The sequence below is a fragment of the Oryza sativa genome, chromosome 6, assembly GCF_034140825.1.
Source record: "Oryza sativa Japonica Group chromosome 6, ASM3414082v1".
Lineage (NCBI taxonomy): Eukaryota > Viridiplantae > Streptophyta > Magnoliopsida > Poales > Poaceae > Oryza > Oryza sativa.
Genome location: NC_089040.1, coordinates 442,142 through 459,012, shown reverse-complemented (window position 1 = coordinate 459,012; position 16,871 = coordinate 442,142). Strand labels below are relative to the sequence as shown.

At 40.8% G+C, this 16,871-nt stretch overlaps 2 protein-coding genes and 1 long non-coding RNA gene across 3 annotated transcripts; 2 read left to right on the top strand and 1 right to left on the bottom strand.

Annotated features, from left to right (window-relative positions):
* The first annotated feature begins 1,244 nt into the window (after positions 1 to 1,244).
* LOC4339854 (monocopper oxidase-like protein SKU5) lies at positions 1,245 to 5,655 on the top strand. The gene is made up of 9 exons (XM_015785718.3): positions 1,245 to 1,457; positions 2,066 to 2,175; positions 2,293 to 2,563; positions 2,651 to 2,789; positions 3,068 to 3,434; positions 4,147 to 4,512; positions 4,598 to 4,676; positions 4,919 to 5,121; positions 5,235 to 5,655. The coding sequence occupies exons 1-9, from the start codon at positions 1,320 to 1,322 to the stop codon at positions 5,341 to 5,343; spliced, it is 1,782 nt and encodes a 593-aa protein (XP_015641204.1). The 5' UTR covers positions 1,245 to 1,319; the 3' UTR covers positions 5,344 to 5,655.
* A 6,045-nt stretch (positions 5,656 to 11,700) lies between these two features.
* Positions 11,701 to 15,343, bottom strand: LOC136356881 (uncharacterized). Its single transcript, XR_010741908.1, has 4 exons — positions 15,139 to 15,343; positions 12,825 to 13,383; positions 12,292 to 12,644; positions 11,701 to 12,165 (listed from the first exon to the last, which is right to left on the bottom strand). It is a non-coding gene; the product is annotated as an uncharacterized lncRNA (long non-coding RNA).
* On the top strand, positions 12,005 to 13,360 carry LOC4339853 (NAC domain-containing protein 105). Its single transcript, XM_015787478.3, has 3 exons — positions 12,005 to 12,194; positions 12,303 to 12,595; positions 12,749 to 13,360. Exons 1-3 carry the CDS (start codon positions 12,005 to 12,007, stop codon positions 13,358 to 13,360), a joined length of 1,095 nt encoding a protein of 364 aa, XP_015642964.1.
* Positions 15,344 to 16,871: the final 1,528 nt, after the last annotated feature.

Sequence of the window (16,871 nt, the reverse complement as noted above, 5' to 3'; positions counted from 1 at the left end):
TAAGTTTATATTTGACTTATAGCCTACCACTTCACTATCTTTGCTCTAAAAGAAAATAAACTAATGTCTACTCCATCTGTCCCAAAAAAAAATCAACCTACGTGGACATATTCTTTTTTGGGACGGAGGGATTACTACTTCCACCCCCCACTAAACCAAAAAAAAAAGATAAATTAGGAGGAGATATGATACTCCATCCATTCCAAATTGATATACATATAGTTTTTTTAGGTTATTCCTAAATGATCTACATATTTGTGTTCATTTATTGAGTCTATTCGTTATTTGTGTATTGGAGTAAATGGACATTGATGCATGCATCCATGCACACAAGCATTTATAACCCACATGTAATATCTTGATTTGTTATTGGCTAGAAAATATTGGGAATGGTGCATGCATTGAGTTTGTTGCTAGAATAAATATAGTATGAAAGAGTTATTAGCTTTTTTGGTTTTGGTGTACCTATAAAATATGTAGATCAATTTGGAATGGAGGGAGTACCTCTTAATGAGAATGTGACTCATCCTAATACAACCAACCAACAAATTTGGACGGTATTTTTTGAACGGATGGAGTAGTTAGAAAAAAAATAAAGTAAAGATTTTTGCTCTTCTTTTTCCCCTCATGTCAGGTGAGGTGTACAGTAGTCGGCGTCTCATAAGCAGAGGCGGGCAGGAGCAGTGTGTGTGAGTGCGACCATCACTTATCTCTTCTCTAATGGTGTAGCGGCACGGCCCGGCACGGCACGGCTACTGTAGCGGCACGGCCCGGCACGGCCCGCGGCACGGCACGGCCCGTTTCGCCGGCGGCCCGTCAGGCCGAAAGCGCCACGTGGGCGGGCGGCGGTCGAATGGGAAGGCGCCACGTGGCACACTAACGGCTATTTGACCGTTCAAATTTGAAAATAACCGTTGGGAGGCTAAAAAATTCATAAAAATTTCGAAAAAATTCCAAAAAATCTCAAATTTCGCCCCGAACGGCCCGTGGGCCGCAGGCGTGCCGTGCCGGCACGGCACGGCCCGGCCATCCACGGGCCGTGCTTGGGCCGGCGGCTCGGCACGTGGGCCGGCACGGCACGGCCCGTTTCATCAGCCGTGCCTAACGGGCCGTGCCGAAACGGGCCGTGCCGGACCCGTGCCCGTGCCGGGCCGGGCCGTGCCGCCTGTTTGGACACCTATATACCAGAGTCGTGGGGCTTGCCTTCACTCACAAAACCCCCCCCCCCCCTTGGACCTTGGTTTGTTTCCTTCCCACACGCGCACACACACAGACAGACAAGAGGAGTGAGGGGGAAGAAGTGCTTGACTTCACCACCAATGGCGGCTGCTGCGGCGGCGCTCTTGGCCTTCGTCGCCGTCGCCGGCGCCTTGGTTGCGCAGGCCACCGACCCCTACGTCTTCTTCGACTGGGACGTCTCCTTCATCACCGCTTCCCCGCTAGGCCTTCCCCAGAAGGTTCTTCTTCTTCTTCTTCTTGCTATACTACTTCTGAGCACTACTAGTAATAGTGTTGTGTTACAAATCAAATCAATCCATGGAATGCCTCCAAAGCTTCCATCTTGCTTCCTCCATGGAATCCCTCCCTCTAAGATTTCTTCTTCTTTTTTTCTCCCCCCGATTCGTGCCCCTCATTCCTGGGACGAATCAGATTTGCTCATTGCTTACACTCTGCACTAATATATTAGGGGAAACATTTGCGTGCGCCGGAACACTAGCTAGTTTATTTCAAGATTCATTCTTTCATTCGCATTCGCATCTGGATTCTAGACGGACTGGATGTGTTCCTGTTACTTCAAAAGATATATTTTACATTTTTCAGACTACAACTGCTCCAACCCTTTGCCAAACTTCTCCTATCGCTCTAGCAGTAGCAGATCTCCGCTACTCCGATCCGTCCTTCCCCTCGAATTGAAGCACTAATCCCTCTTGCACACGCCCTAGTACTAGTATTACTGCCTGCCTAGCTCTGCTCACCTCTGCTTCTCTTTCCAACTCGCGAATGCTAGCCTCCATCTTCATGCCTGTCTCTTTACTAACATTATGCCTCCTTTTACTTGTTTCAGGTTATCGCAATCAACAAGCAGTTCCCTGGCCCCGTCATGAACCTCACCACCAACTACAATGTGGTCGTCAATGTGCTCAACAGCTTGGATGAGCCATTACTCATCACTTGGTCAGACTCAATTTCCTCCCCCATTCCATTATATTGTTCAACGCTCCCATGCTGACATTCACTCGCAATATAATGTGCTGTCAATGTGTTGACTGACCCATGTCTTATTTCAATCAGGGATGGGATCCAGCAAAGAAAGAATTGCTGGCAGGATGGTGTTCTTGGCACAACCTGCCCCATACCTCCAGGTTGGAACTGGACCTACAATTTCCAAGTCAAGGACCAGATTGGGAGCTTCTTTTACTTCCCACCCCTTAGCCTGCAGCGTGCTGCTGGTGGTTTCGGAGGTATTACTGTCAACAACCGCGCCGTCATTTCTGTCCCATTCGACACACCAGATGGAGATATCACCTTGTTCATTGGGGACTGGTACAAGAAGAGCCACACGGTAGAGAGAGAAAAAAAAAACCTAAGCCTATTTTCCAGGACTCATCACATCAATGGTCATGGTGCTGATTGTGTTTGTCTTGTATAGGACCTGAGGAAGATGCTCGATGATGGAAAAGAGCTCGGGATGCCTGATGGAGTTCTGATGAATGGCAAGGGGCCGTATAGGTACAATGATTCCCTCGTCCCTGCTGGCATTGAACATGAGACTATCAAAGTTGAACCAGGTGATTAGTCCTCCCACACTTTCAGCATGATAAGCTAAACTAGTCCTTGTACATGTTGCCAAAAAAACTGCTCCTATAAGTCTATCTCTCTGCTGCTGCTACCAGTATTTTTGAATGTAACATTGAATTGTACAATGTGTTCTCACTGCTATGTTGGATGAATGAAAGTGATAGTTCATCATCACTTCCATGACAGGGCCAACTAAAATTTCTTTGAACAATGATTGCCTTTGTTTATTCTCATGATTTGGTAACTGACTGCTCAAACTCCGCAACAGGAAAAACATACCGTTTCCGTGTCCACAATGTGGGTATATCGACGAGCTTGAACTTCAGGATTCAGAACCACAATTTGGCCCTTGTTGAAACTGAGGGATCATACACAATGAAGCAGAATTTCACAAATCTTGACATCCATGTGGGACAGTCCTACTCATTTTTGATCACCATGGATCAGAATGCAAGCAGTGACTACTACATTGTGGCCAGTGCTAGGTTTGTTAATGAATCACTGTGGACCAAAGTTACCGGTGTTGCAATCTTGCAGTATTCAAATTCAAAGGGAAAAGCTTCTGGCCCTCTTCCTGATCCACCAAATGATGAGTACGACAAAACTTTCTCAATGAACCAGGCACGCTCCATCAGGTTTGTACAAAATAACTCTTTCTTCTTAGTTGCAGACCCCGCACAAATGACCAATGTCTTATTTTCCTCTCATGCAATCCTAGCCTCTTTAAAAGCATGTACCTTAGAAATGGTTGACCCATCATGTGCTGATACTTTCTAATAGTCTTCTTTATACCCAGCATACGCTGCAAATTTTTTTTTTTGCTAATGTGATATAATAATTTGTTTGTAACTTTTCTTTTGCTATACCTACATCTCCTAATTTGTTTTCACCTTTTCCTTATCATGGACCTTATGCTACTTCCCATAATGTAAATTATGTACATTTAGTCGCATTGAATTCACAAAGATATTTCATTCAAATATGACTTGTTTTCAGATTCTGCATGGGAAACACACTTCAAACAAAATACATACATCCTTTTCTTTGCAAATCAACACTTCTGTCAGTGTACTTGGGAGTTTTCTGCCCAGACAATCTGTTCTTATGCATACCTCTACCTTTTGTATTCCTTTAGAAACTTCAATTTGCTTCCAATACATATAGTGACCTCTAAATGTTTAGTAGTCATTCCCAGTGGTTCTGTGTCTCTGCTAGCATCATCTATTTATAAAGTGTAAGGTTGTCTGCTACAACTCGTGAGCAACATAGAGTCTAGACATATATCACTGTCCCCAAGAGTTTGCAATATGTTGTCCTCAACAAAACACTTTCTTTCTCTTTTCCCAGGATGAATGTGAGTACTGGTGCTGCTCGTCCAAATCCTCAAGGTTCATTTCACTATGGCTCTATCAACGTCAGCCAGGTTTACAAGCTCAGGAATGAACCACCTGTTACTATCAACGGGAAAAAACGGACTACACTGAGTGGTATCTCTTTTTCCCCACCTGATACCCCTATGAGGTTGGCGGATCTCTATGACAAGAAAGGAGTGTACACGCTTGACTTCCCTACTATGCCAATTGATGGACCGCCAGTGATGAAAACTTCTGTCATTAACTCCACATACAAGAATTTCTTGGAAATTGTATTTCAGAACAATGACACGAAAGTCCAGACCTACCATATCGATGGATATGCATTTTGGGTTGTAGGGTGAGCAATGCTTCAAATTTGCATTTCCTTGGCTGTCAATCAGCAAACAACCTGTATAATGGATCATTTGCATTTTGCCAACCAGGATGGACTATGGTGAGTGGACTGAGAATAGCCGTGGGACTTACAACAAGTGGGATGGTGTTTCTCGTTGCACCACACAGGTAACTATCGTAGGCTGGCCATTTCTCTTGATGAAGTCCTTGTGTTTCAGGATGCTTTTTAACTATGCTAATGTTCACACCCACTATAATGTTTATTTATGAGCTGGTGGATGCAAGATGTTAATATTTCTTCTTAGTCAAGATTGAAGAGATATTTATTTATCTAGTCATCGATTGCTGAGATGAGCTTATTGCGTCCTGCAGTTAACAACGATAGATACTATCACACACTCATGTTGTAGGTATTCCCTGGAGCATGGACTGCTGTGATGCTGTCACTTGACAGCCCGGGTTTTTGGAACGTACGCACCGAAAATCTGGACACATGGTATCTTGGTCAGGAGACATACATCAGGGTGGTGGATCCAGATGGAGGCTATAATGTCACTGAGATGGTGGCTCCAGATAACATGCTCTACTGTGGCCTCCTCAAGGATAAACAGAAGTATGTTGCTAGTATTTTGCTTATGTGCTTTAGAGAGTACTCCAGCTACTTTGCATTTGACCTTACAGGAGTAATGACTAATGCTTCAACTGTTTTTTTTTTTGGTCCTCTAGGGCTCAGAAGCCTCATGGTTCATCAAGTTCATCATCCTCTGCTGCATCACCAAACCGCTATTGGCTTGCAGTTGTGGTGTCTCTGGTAGCGGCGGTGTTCGTCCAATGAAAATATTTTTCCTGTTAGTGCCCTGTTGGCTGTTGTTTGCAAATTAGGAAACTGACAGAATTCGGGTAGGTCGAAAAATTTGTAGGTTCCATGATTCGTGTGGAATACTGTCATTGTGCATCGGCAAAGTTTGTCGGAATTTAACAGAGATTGTGTAAACCATTGCATTGAGTCTGTGTGTCGGCACCTGCAAGGAGTGGTGCCTGAGAGTGTGTTTTCTCGCATCGATCGACTTATTAGTAGAGATCTGGATATTGATGATTGTCATTCCATCTCAATTTAGTACTACTAGCTAGAGAAGTTTGTCTCTCCTGTTCCTGTCTCTCTGTATGAAGTTGCAGATACTATAATATTTTGGGGCTTGCAACTACTGTACTGTACAACAACTTTACTGGCAGGCTTGCATGTAGGAGTAGACAGTAGATGATACAGCAAGATATATGCCCAGATGGATGGTGCATGAAATTTGTGAGGCTCAGACCGACTGATTTGAATGTCAGGTGGTGCAACGCGGTTTGTTGATTGGGACTGGCTATAGCTTTCTTGCGGTTTTACCGGGACTGCTTGACAACTGACAAGTACTCCCTCCGTCCCAAAAAAAAAAAGACAAACCCTAGTTTCCGTATCCAACGTTTGACCGTTTGTCTTATTTAAAAAAATTATGAAAAAATTAAAAAGATAAGTCACACATAAAGTATTTATCATGTTTTATCATCTAACAACAATGAAAATACTAATTATAAAAAAATTTCATATAAGACGGATAGCCAAACGTTGGCACGGGAACCCACGGTTTGCCTTTTTTTGGGACGGACTGCTTTTAATTTGACGCAATATATATTACTACTACTCTCTCCGTCCTAAAATATAAGACCTAGAGTAAGATGTGACATTTACTAATACAATGAATCGGGACAGAGTGCTAGAAAATATCATATACGATTCTAGATCCTTGGGATGGAAGGAGTAGTTAGTAGTATATGCAACAGGCGAGTTGTTATATACTATACATTGTACCGTAATCAACCTGATATTTTGAGATATATTTGTTTTATTGTTTAGAGTACTAAGGAGAAACGTGCATCCATTATTAAGTACAGAATAAAATGTTGAAATAACCTGTTTCCGAGAGGATTTGAACTTATGGCAGTGTTTGAGGTATTGGAGATAGGGGCGGAGCCACTGTCCGACTAGCCCGGACAGCCGCCCAAGATCGCTGCTGAAAACTACATTAAATTTTAATATTTTTGTAAATAAACTGATGATAAAAATTCTATATCAAATGATAGTTATAATAAACTTTACTCGAGTTCAAAAATTTTTGTAACTCTGTCACTAATTGGAGCCATATATACACTAATATATAAAATGGCTTTAGTACCGGGTTATATCTCCTTGTTAGTGTTGGAAATCAAACTGACAATAAACTTTGGACGCTTGGCGATGGGGTGCATGTGTGTGGGGTACATAGAGGGGGGGGGGGGGGGCAGTGGCAGATCTAGAAAATTGATTCACTGGTGTCATAGCATGCTAAGTATACTTAGATTAGTGTGTTATAATATATGGATAAGCAGTTTAACATAGATTTTGCTGAAAGTCGTCGGTGTCACCTGACACCGATGCTAACACTATAGATCCGCCCCGGGGGAGGGGGGGGATAATATATAATTGCCTGTTGGGGCTACAAACAACACTAATAATATGGATCAAAATTTACAATGTAGGCTACGGAAGAACTTTAAAAAATAGGATTTGAAGCCGAGACCTCTCCCTCACATGCGTGGTAAAGATTTGAATAATGGATTTAATTATCTAATTAAAAGAATTCAAATGAAAAGGTTGTCAACTACAAAGATTTTGTCAAGACGTACAATTTTTATATAAATTTTATCGTACGATTCGAGTTCATATGATAAAAATTATGTTCATATCTAAAACGAACACTAATATTATGAGGTTCATTAGTGTGGGGTCATTATATTCTTATAAACCAACGCCGATTGTATGCTGAATAATGTATGCAGGTTGTTAATATGAACCGGCACTGATGTCGGGTCTTGCCAACACATAATGCGAGAGTGTTTTGTGGGAAGGGAAACCATAATCAGTAGACACCAGTGCTGGGTCTTACTCTTACCACCGCACAACGCGAGAGTGTTTAATTTTGTGGGACGGGAAACCATCATCAGTAGATATAACATTAGTACTGGCCGGGTCTTGTCATTGCATAGCGCAAGAGTGTTTTGTGGGATAACCAGGAAACTATCATCACTGTTAGGTTTTGTCAAACTGGTACTAATTAATGTGCTGTTATATGAGTAGTGATAGTAGCAGTAATAATTTTGATTTAAAAAAGAGAAATGATATGAAATGAAATGAATTAAGAAAAGGAAGATGGTTAATGTGCGCATGGGAAATTAAATAGGAGGAGCAAGCCAGGCGAAGGGAAGGGATACACGCAAGCGTAGATCTAGAGACCGGGTGGATGTAAATATATACTCCCTCCGTTTCAAAATATTTGACACCGTTAACTTTTTAGTACGTGTTTGATCACTCATCTTATTAAAAAAATTAAGTAGTTATTTATTCTTTTCATATCATTTAATTCATTGTTAAATATAATTTCATGTACACATATAATTTTACATATTTTATAATTTTTTTTAATAAGACGAACGGTTAAACATGTGTTAAAAAGTCAACGGTTTCAAACATTTTGAAACGGATGAAGTATATGCAGTGCACATCTCTCGTGTTTGTGTGTGAGGCTAATGATCGGCTCAAGCTCACGCCTGCAGCTAGCTGCCTGCCTGCCTGCCTTTAAATTCTTTCGCCTTTTTTTTCACTTTTCTTTTTGTGGTTGTGGGGAATTAATACAATCATCCACGGATTAATACTGCCTGTATTCTCCAACACACCTCAACCTCACTTGGACATGTATGCATAGCATGATGCCATCCTTTCTGCACCTGCCTTCACCGCCATTAATTATATAATTAACTTTTGCTACCTTTTCATATGTTAATACGCTGGCCGGCCGAATAGCTATAGCAAGCGCGTACAAACATATATAAGCCTTGCCTTTTTCATGGAAATTGGCCTTTTGATATATTAATTGGTAGCGATCGATCGATCATCCAACATATATATGCAATTTCTCCGAAACCTGATTTCATTTATATACTTACGAACGAAATTTTGCCGGATGTGAAAACTAGTTTCGTATAGGATTGGTACGTCTAAATTCAATTAATGTGTAGTATGTTCGTAGCAATAGTATGGCTAATTAAATAGGTAAACTAAATAGTGGAGCAGAGATATGTATACACACACAATATCTTTTTAGATTAATTAGCTAAAGGAAAAGGAAGAAATGATGATGGCGCGAGGCTGCAGTGGATTGATGGATGGATGGGGATTCATTTGTTTGGTGAGTAGTGGTCGGGTGGGTCCCATTTTTTGCGTGCCCTCTGTAACGTGGGCCCCACAGTGTTTAGCTCTCAGGCCTGAGGGAGGAGGGATCGATCGAGTAGACAAAGAAAGCAAAGCTAGCTAGGTCAGTCGCTGTTCTCTTACGTCTCCTCCTTCCTCCCTCCCTTCGGCCGCCCTAGCTTCGCCATCCACATTCTTCTTGCTTCTTGCTCCTCTCTCTCTCTCTCTCTCTCTCTCTCTCTCTAGCTTCCTGCTGCATCTTCCTCAGCCATCTCTTTCATCCTCCCAGTCGTCCCAGGCTGCTTAATTACATATATCTAGATATATATATTATTCTTGTTAATTTCGATCCATCAGTGTGCAATATATATATATAGTTTTACCTCTAATATTTAGCTTCTTAATTTCTCCTCATTTTTCTGCCTGTGCTACTGCATACATGCGTTAATTCATGGTCGCCATGGATCGCATGGAGATCCGTTTCTTTACTACTCCACTTGTTTTCTCTAGCTACTAGTTTTCTCTTCTTCTTTTCATCAAACAATCAATCAATCATATCCCGTTCTATCTTCACACATCAACCCCGTTCCCTGTTCTCCGTTCTCTCTCAGCTGCAGCTAGCTACCTCTCCTCCTCTCTTCCGATCTCTCATCAGGATCGGATCGAGGAGGGAGGAGGGAGACCAACGATCGATCGAGCCATCCAGGATTTACTAGTCAATCAACAACTTTATATATCATGCAGCTGATGCATCCACACATCTAGGTATTGTGTAGCTAGGTTTCTGATGCTACTCTTGAGTTCATGAGCTTATATATATATATATATATATATATATATATATATATATATATATATATATATATATATATATATATATTTTACGTGCTACTTTTTTGCAGATCATATGTGTAGAATTGTAGATCGACGACATACTTTGATTTATTCATACTTCTTTAATTAATTATATTTGTTGTTTTTTAAGATCCCTCACACTTTTGCTGATGATGTCTCATGTTGTTGTACATGCTTCTGTAACATTCTTCTTGGGATCTGAACCTGCAGATAACGAGCTAGATAGCTAGCTAGGGATCGAGAAGGAGAGAGAATATATACATACTGCATATATATATGCACATTGATCGAGCAACTAATCCAGACAGGGATCGACAAGAGAACAAAAGTTCATTCATGTCTCCTAGCTAGCTACTCTTATCTGCTACCTATCGAGATTCATCTTTGGATTTCTACAAGGATTTTGATCACATCATACACTGATTTTAACCCAACCAACCACGACTGATCAAACCAAGGTATATATACATCTTATCTTCCCTTGATTGATTTCTTGACCTTGTGTTATTGTGTGTATCTTATTCGATCTAATCCTCCTTGCATTCAAGCATGTATAAACCTAGATATATATGTAGTTATCGTCGTGTTTAATTCCAGATTTTCAGTAGAATTCTATGTGTGATACACATTTGACAAAAATACACAACTATAATACTCCCTCTGTTTCATAATGTAAATCATTCTAGCATTGCCCACATGCATATAGATGTTAATGAATCTAGACGTCTATATGCATATGGGTAATGCTAGAATGACTTACATTATGAAACGGAGGAAGTAGATTGTTATTTTTTGCCCATCCGACCTTGTGTTTTTTTATCAGAAAAGAAAGAGTAGCTAGACAAACTATATATATGCACAAATTATATGTACGAAATATGAAAACTAAGATAGTCGCATATGTTCATATCATTTAAATAAATATATATTCCACTCAGATTTGTCATTATTATTATAGTCATCATTTTCCAGCTTTGATTGTCTCTTAACTAGAAATTTAATTTGTAGTTTTCTACATAAAATTTCTTACGAAAATCTGTATGAAAAATAACGATCTATTATATATTTAACTTTTTAGCAAATAAAGTAATTAACCGCTGTGTATTGCATTTTTAATTCAGATAACTTCAGGGATGCATATATGGCCGGTATGCATTGTTAATTAACTACTAGTAACTACTTACATGCAGTATAATAGCATAAGCTAATTAACTCCAGTAAATTATACATAGTGTACGTTTTATATGTCAATTATTTTTCAAAACCGATCCGCTGGTTTGTCTTTCTATATATAGGAAAACGTTTGCATATTTCTACATATTATTATGCAAAAGGCTGATCAGTATGCATATAACACAAAAATATAGCAATTGACTGCACATCTCTGAATTAGCTAGGATACTAATTACTGTGATAAACATGGACGTGGTAGCACAATCATAAGTTCCCAAGCACGCGCAAAATGTACATGTACATGTGTACATAGGATCGAAGAGAGAAATTAACAAATAAGGTGTTTATATATACACTCATCGATCAATTAATCAGCAGATAGCTAGATCTCACCCATTCAAATTAAATTAAGCACAAAAGATCGAGATGGCTGGCTATAGCTGCAACATGATATCATCTCTGTATGTAATCAATAAGAGTACAATTAATCGAGCTTAAAAATATGTACACGCAGGCAAGACATACTATACACAGATCGAGATGTACACACATACAGTACAGTTTGATCTATCTAGCTATACATGCAGTAGTAGTAGCTAGATAGTGTGACAAATTAAGGTTGCATTGGTAGCTAGGGACATACAGCATGCTGCATGCATGATGAGGACTTTTTCACTCACTATGGTATGAGCTAGTGAGAGGAGAGAGGCCGGCCGGGGAACATTCCACAAAGAGCAATGAGTGAGCATGCACCACATGCAGGCTGCAGGCAGCATATATATATATTCATTCATTCATTTTGTTAGCTAGTAATGCATTATGCGTGCGTCACTCCAAATCATCATCGATCGTGCTCACTCTCCCTCTCCTGCTTGCTAGCTGTTGCTTCCCTTCGACTGCATGCATTCCTATATATATACCACTACTGCACTTTTCATTCGATCTATCTAATCCATTATCACATGCATTCATGCGTCTCCAGCCGGCCAGCCAGCCCCAGCCAGGTGTTCAGCTGGATTAAAAAAAAAATCATGTATACAGTAATTAATTAACTGCTCTCGATCGATCGACTACGTACGTACGTACATCACTGTAAGTATTCGTAGTTTATAACAATATTGACATGCATGCATGACTGTGATTTCAGGCAAGCAGAGGCAGGCTCTCAAATATATAGATAGATAGCGATCGATCGATCGAAATGGATGGATCTAGTATGAGCAGCAGCAGCACGCAGCAGCAGGCGCAGGTTCCTCCTGGATTTCGTTTCCACCCGACGGACGAAGAGCTGGTGGATTACTACCTTCGGAAGAAGGTGGCCGCAAGAAGGATTGATCTCAATGTCATCAAGGACGTCGATCTCTACAAGATTGAGCCATGGGATCTGCAAGGTCAGTACTCAGTACAGTACGTACATGCATGCATATGATAGATGTGTACAATATTCGTGTGCTAATTAAGCCAGCAATAATTAACTGGGAGTATAACCATGCATGCAGAGCGTTGCCGGATCAATGGCGGGTCGGCGGCGGAGGAGCAGAACGAATGGTACTTCTTCAGCCACAAGGACAAGAAGTACCCGACGGGGACGAGGACCAACCGTGCGACGGCGGCCGGGTTCTGGAAGGCGACGGGGCGAGACAAGCCCATCTACGCCACCAAGCAGCACAGCCTCCTCGTGGGCATGAGGAAGACGCTCGTCTACTACCGCGGCCGCGCCCCCAACGGCCACAAGTCCGACTGGATCATGCACGAGTACCGCCTCGAGACCACCGAGACGGCCCCGCCGCAGGTAGGAGTATATATCTATCTATCTTCTTCTTAATTTCCAGTTCATCCATCTGCTTGCATATATATGCTAGCTTCAGAGAAACGTCACATACTCCAATTAATGCAATTAATTCATTCAAGGTTATAAATTAAAGAATGGATATGATGCATGCAGGAAGAAGGGTGGGTGGTATGCCGGGTGTTCAAGAAGAGATTACCCACAACAAGAAGAGATTCAGACCATGACGCACCTTGCGGCAGCTGGTACGTTGATGAAGATGCACCGGGCGCCTTCATGTCTCCGATGATGATCACCAGATCATCAATATTGCGCCCACACCAACACCACGCCGGCATCACGCTGCAAGAGCAACACCTCCACACCACTTACAAGCACAGAGACCTCACTACTAAGATTCAGCAGCTCCAAGTCCCTGCGGCAGGCCATCATCTCCTCAACACCATGCCCCATGACCTGGAGAGTTCTACTTCCTCCTTCCATTCTCTTTTGGTCTCACCTGATCACCACCAAATCAACATGCACCATGCTCAGGCTGATCCCTTCTTTGACGACATGCATGCAGTCGATCAAGCCACTACCACTGACTGGAGAGTTCTTGACAAGTTTGTTGCCTCTCAGCTTAGCAATGATGCTACAAACAAGCCTGCGGATCATTATACTGATGAAGGAGACATTCTTCAGGTCAGTGACAAGCAGCAAGAGGTGGCAGCCGCCGATTATGCGTCCACATCAACGTCAAGCAGCCAAATTGATCCATGGAAGTGATCGATCCATGCATGATCGATGCCCTGCACGCATTTAATCAAGATATATTATATCTTATAGATAAAATTATCTCAATAATGATTATGATCGTATCGTATCAATTGGACAGATCGATACAAGTGGTTTGAGCTACATATTAATGCCGTGTAAATAAGACTACTCTAGCTAGTACAACGTGTGGTGTTTGTGTGCTGCTTATATATATATTGACCTTCGTACGTGTGTTTCTATATGAAATAAGGTCATGGAGGACAAATTAAAAGCTTCATGAATATAATCGTGGTTTGTAATAGATAAACCTCTTCTGCTATGTGATTGTAAACTTCTGGTGTTTCAACATATGTAACAAGTACGCCAATATGCACAAACATTATATAGATACTCTCGTTAATTATACATTATGGATTTTATTTATATATTTCTACACGATGTGCTTTTGGCACAATATATATTTTGCTTCAAGCAGTGCGGAGTCAAAGAAGATTAGATAGCATGAAATTCTTAAATTATCGTACGTGGTTTGGAATTACATAAGGAGAGACTAACATAGTAATATGTAATAAACAAGAAGATAAAAAAACAAGCATCTCACCCGTACGTACCAGTATTGAATATCACGTCATTTGCATTGCGCACTACCAAAAATGTCAATTTTCTAATGCACGAGACCAGTACATATATCGACCTAGCAAATTTTCAGCACACTTCACCATGCATGCACATATTCTACAAACATGTTCCTTAAACCCTTGTACATTTCTTACATTTTTTTTCCAAATTAAAATGTCGGAGAAAATAGAGAAGTGTGTAGCTACAGTTATTAATTAAAACATGCATAGTCCAAGGGATGAACCTGATGTCTTTCTATTTATGCATGCATGTGTTCATTTCGTAACAATCAGTTCAAGAAATGCTAATTCACGGCAAGTACTAAGGATTCCTATTTACTGCTATTATGATTTTAATGCAACAGAAAACAAGCTGTTGCAACAATTACCTGTTATTGCTATGGTAGCGACTCTCATAACAATAGGCAGTTTTATTACCTAGATTTTAATTATTATGTATAGACCAATGATCTCAAGCAACTAGACCAGCTGCTAGCAAATGTATGATGCCAAAAACATGCAGATAAGGCTGAAACACAACAGGGCATCATAGATTCATTTAGTTATAGAGTGGTACATGCCCATCACAAGTTTGTCTAGAAGACGATCGACTTAGTTCAAAACTGCGAATACAGTCAATTAGAAGATATATATTGAAGAAAGGACGCATGCATATGCATGGAAGAACTCCTGAAGATCATAAATAGAGCAGTTCAATTAAATCATATTGAATGCTAAAGAGAAGAAAAACTGAACAGGCCATATACAAATACTCGTTGCATGTGGATCAGTAGAAGAAATTTAACAAAGTATATGTATGGTTAATAGAACTTCAGTAGAAGATTAATTGTCCATGATCACTCGTATGCATACAGCTTAACAGAGTGCTAAGAAGTTTGAAAAATCATCTGTGTAACTAGCTAGCCATATCACTCTGGTACTTCCTGGAGAGCATAGATGTAGTTCTTTCAGGAGTCATAAACCATTTACACAGGGAACTAATGAATCTAAGAGCAAAATATCATCCAAGTTGTCTGTTTATATGTTTTTGAACTGTCAGACAAATAAGTTTGCGTCTCCAAAACACAGAGAACGAAATGACAACTATGTAAGCCTACGGAAATTAGGATAATGACGCAAAAACAAAGGCGGAACAGTAATGGAACTCACCTACCAGAGAGTATGTTGGTGATTATGTCCAAAGGATGATGTGAAGCAACTCAGCAAGTAGGCAGATGACAGCATTAGAGACAGAAAGCTAGAGATGAGATAGCAACCCCCGGCAATGTGGTGGTACCTTGGAAGCTGATGGTTCCCAACCGTTGCTTTTCAAGAGATGAAGATTGTCAAACATGCATAAGAGGTAGGAAGAAAGGCATGCATGCATGCCTCCCACCAACTTAGCTTCTGGCTTATATAGTGCAAGAACCCCACACTCCAGCACAAGCCATGCAGCCCGGACGCACAGCCCTCCCTCTTGCATGCATCACACATCTCACTACTTCTCAGTTGTCTATGTGTGTGTCGTATCATGAAGTATACGGACCACCATGTCAGCGGCTGCAGCTTCTGTCTTTCTGAGAATGAAAGGAGGAAATGCAGTATAAATGATATAATTATTTGCGCGTGTATGAGGTTAAAAAGGTGTGGAAAAGGCAAAGGTGTTGGGAACCAGGTAGGCATGAGAGGATGAGATGAGGGGGAGAGGAAGGAGGGAATAATTAAGTTATAGAGAGAGAGAAGGGAGGGGGTGATGTTTGTTTGTAGAGGAAGATAAAATGATGCCTGCGTGAAAGCCCTCATGTGAGAACCCATCATGCAACCCCTCTACCACCCTTAATTACTCTCCTCTGTTTCACACTTAAAGAATATATATGTATAGCCTGCTACATATACCAGCTCAACAATGATGCATTTAGATGCATGCATCACATATAATTAATTAACATTCCAGGACTGCACAAGAGATTTAGAGAACATATATATGCAATGGAGGGGAAAAAGCTCCTCATACTTACTTCATTGTTGTGCTCATTCCAAGCTGGAGGAGTATGTATTGTGGAATCATGGATGCAGACCCACCATTTCCAAATATAACAAGATCAATCTATTTTATTCTTCCTGTCTCGGCAATTAATCGAATCATTGTACTCAAAACGTACGCAACCCACCACTTTCATGGTATTGTTCACTTCCATGAGAAAATGCTAGAAAAATTGCTTTGGTAAATCTGCAGAACAACAAAAGAGATATATATTTAAAAACTGCTTTAAGGAATCACAGAAAGTGCACGACTCAATATAAGTCCACGAGAAGGAAAAGAGCTGACAATTTGAAAAAAAATCAACTCAATCTATCCATACTCTACCTGGGGTCAGGGGTACGCAGTAGGCACGAAGCCAGGAGCCCTACAAGTAAATCCTCTTCAAATGACATTGGTTCAGGTTAGTCTCAACCCTAACCTCCAAACCTAGTGCTATGATTGGGCTTATGAGTATTTGTACCCCAAACCTGACCAAGCTTAATAAAGAAACCACGGAATGCAAGCATATACTTGATTATCTAATTTTTCAGACATACATATAATGCCTAGGTACTGTATAATGACATATATGAACATGCTCAACAAGAAAAACTAGGTTTTTTTTAATGAAAGATTGAACAATTTTACAGTTGCCGTGGTTTCTAAGGCTTTCATCATGCTAAAATACCACATGCTGGTGAATGGTGAGTCAGGTTCCTGGCTGAACAATCAGAGAAGAACAAGCCGAAATACTATGTGAAGGAACAGTTCTAACTTGGATGCCTGCTGCTTGGATCGGGAACACTGATTCTACTGTCTGCAATGACAGAAAATGCAACAATAATTGCCGTGAGTATCTTGCCTGGAGTTACTATGGCAT

Bases quoted from the DNA above. Each gene is read 5' to 3' on its own strand.
- LOC4339854 (XM_015785718.3), top strand. From the start codon at position 1,320: ATGGCGGCTGCTGCGGCGGCGCTCTTGGCCTTCGTCGCCGTCGCCGGC. The intron at 2,176-2,292 runs GTCAGACTCAAT...TATTTCAATCAG, and splicing joins GAGCCATTACTCATCACTTG to GGATGGGATCCAGCAAAGAA. The intron at 4,513-4,597 runs GTGAGCAATGCT...TTTGCCAACCAG, and splicing joins TATGCATTTTGGGTTGTAGG to GATGGACTATGGTGAGTGGA.
- LOC4339853 (XM_015787478.3), top strand. From the start codon at position 12,005: ATGGATGGATCTAGTATGAGCAGCAGCAGCACGCAGCAGCAGGCGCAG. The intron at 12,195-12,302 runs GTCAGTACTCAG...CCATGCATGCAG, and splicing joins TGAGCCATGGGATCTGCAAG to AGCGTTGCCGGATCAATGGC. The intron at 12,596-12,748 runs GTAGGAGTATAT...TGATGCATGCAG, and splicing joins CCGAGACGGCCCCGCCGCAG to GAAGAAGGGTGGGTGGTATG.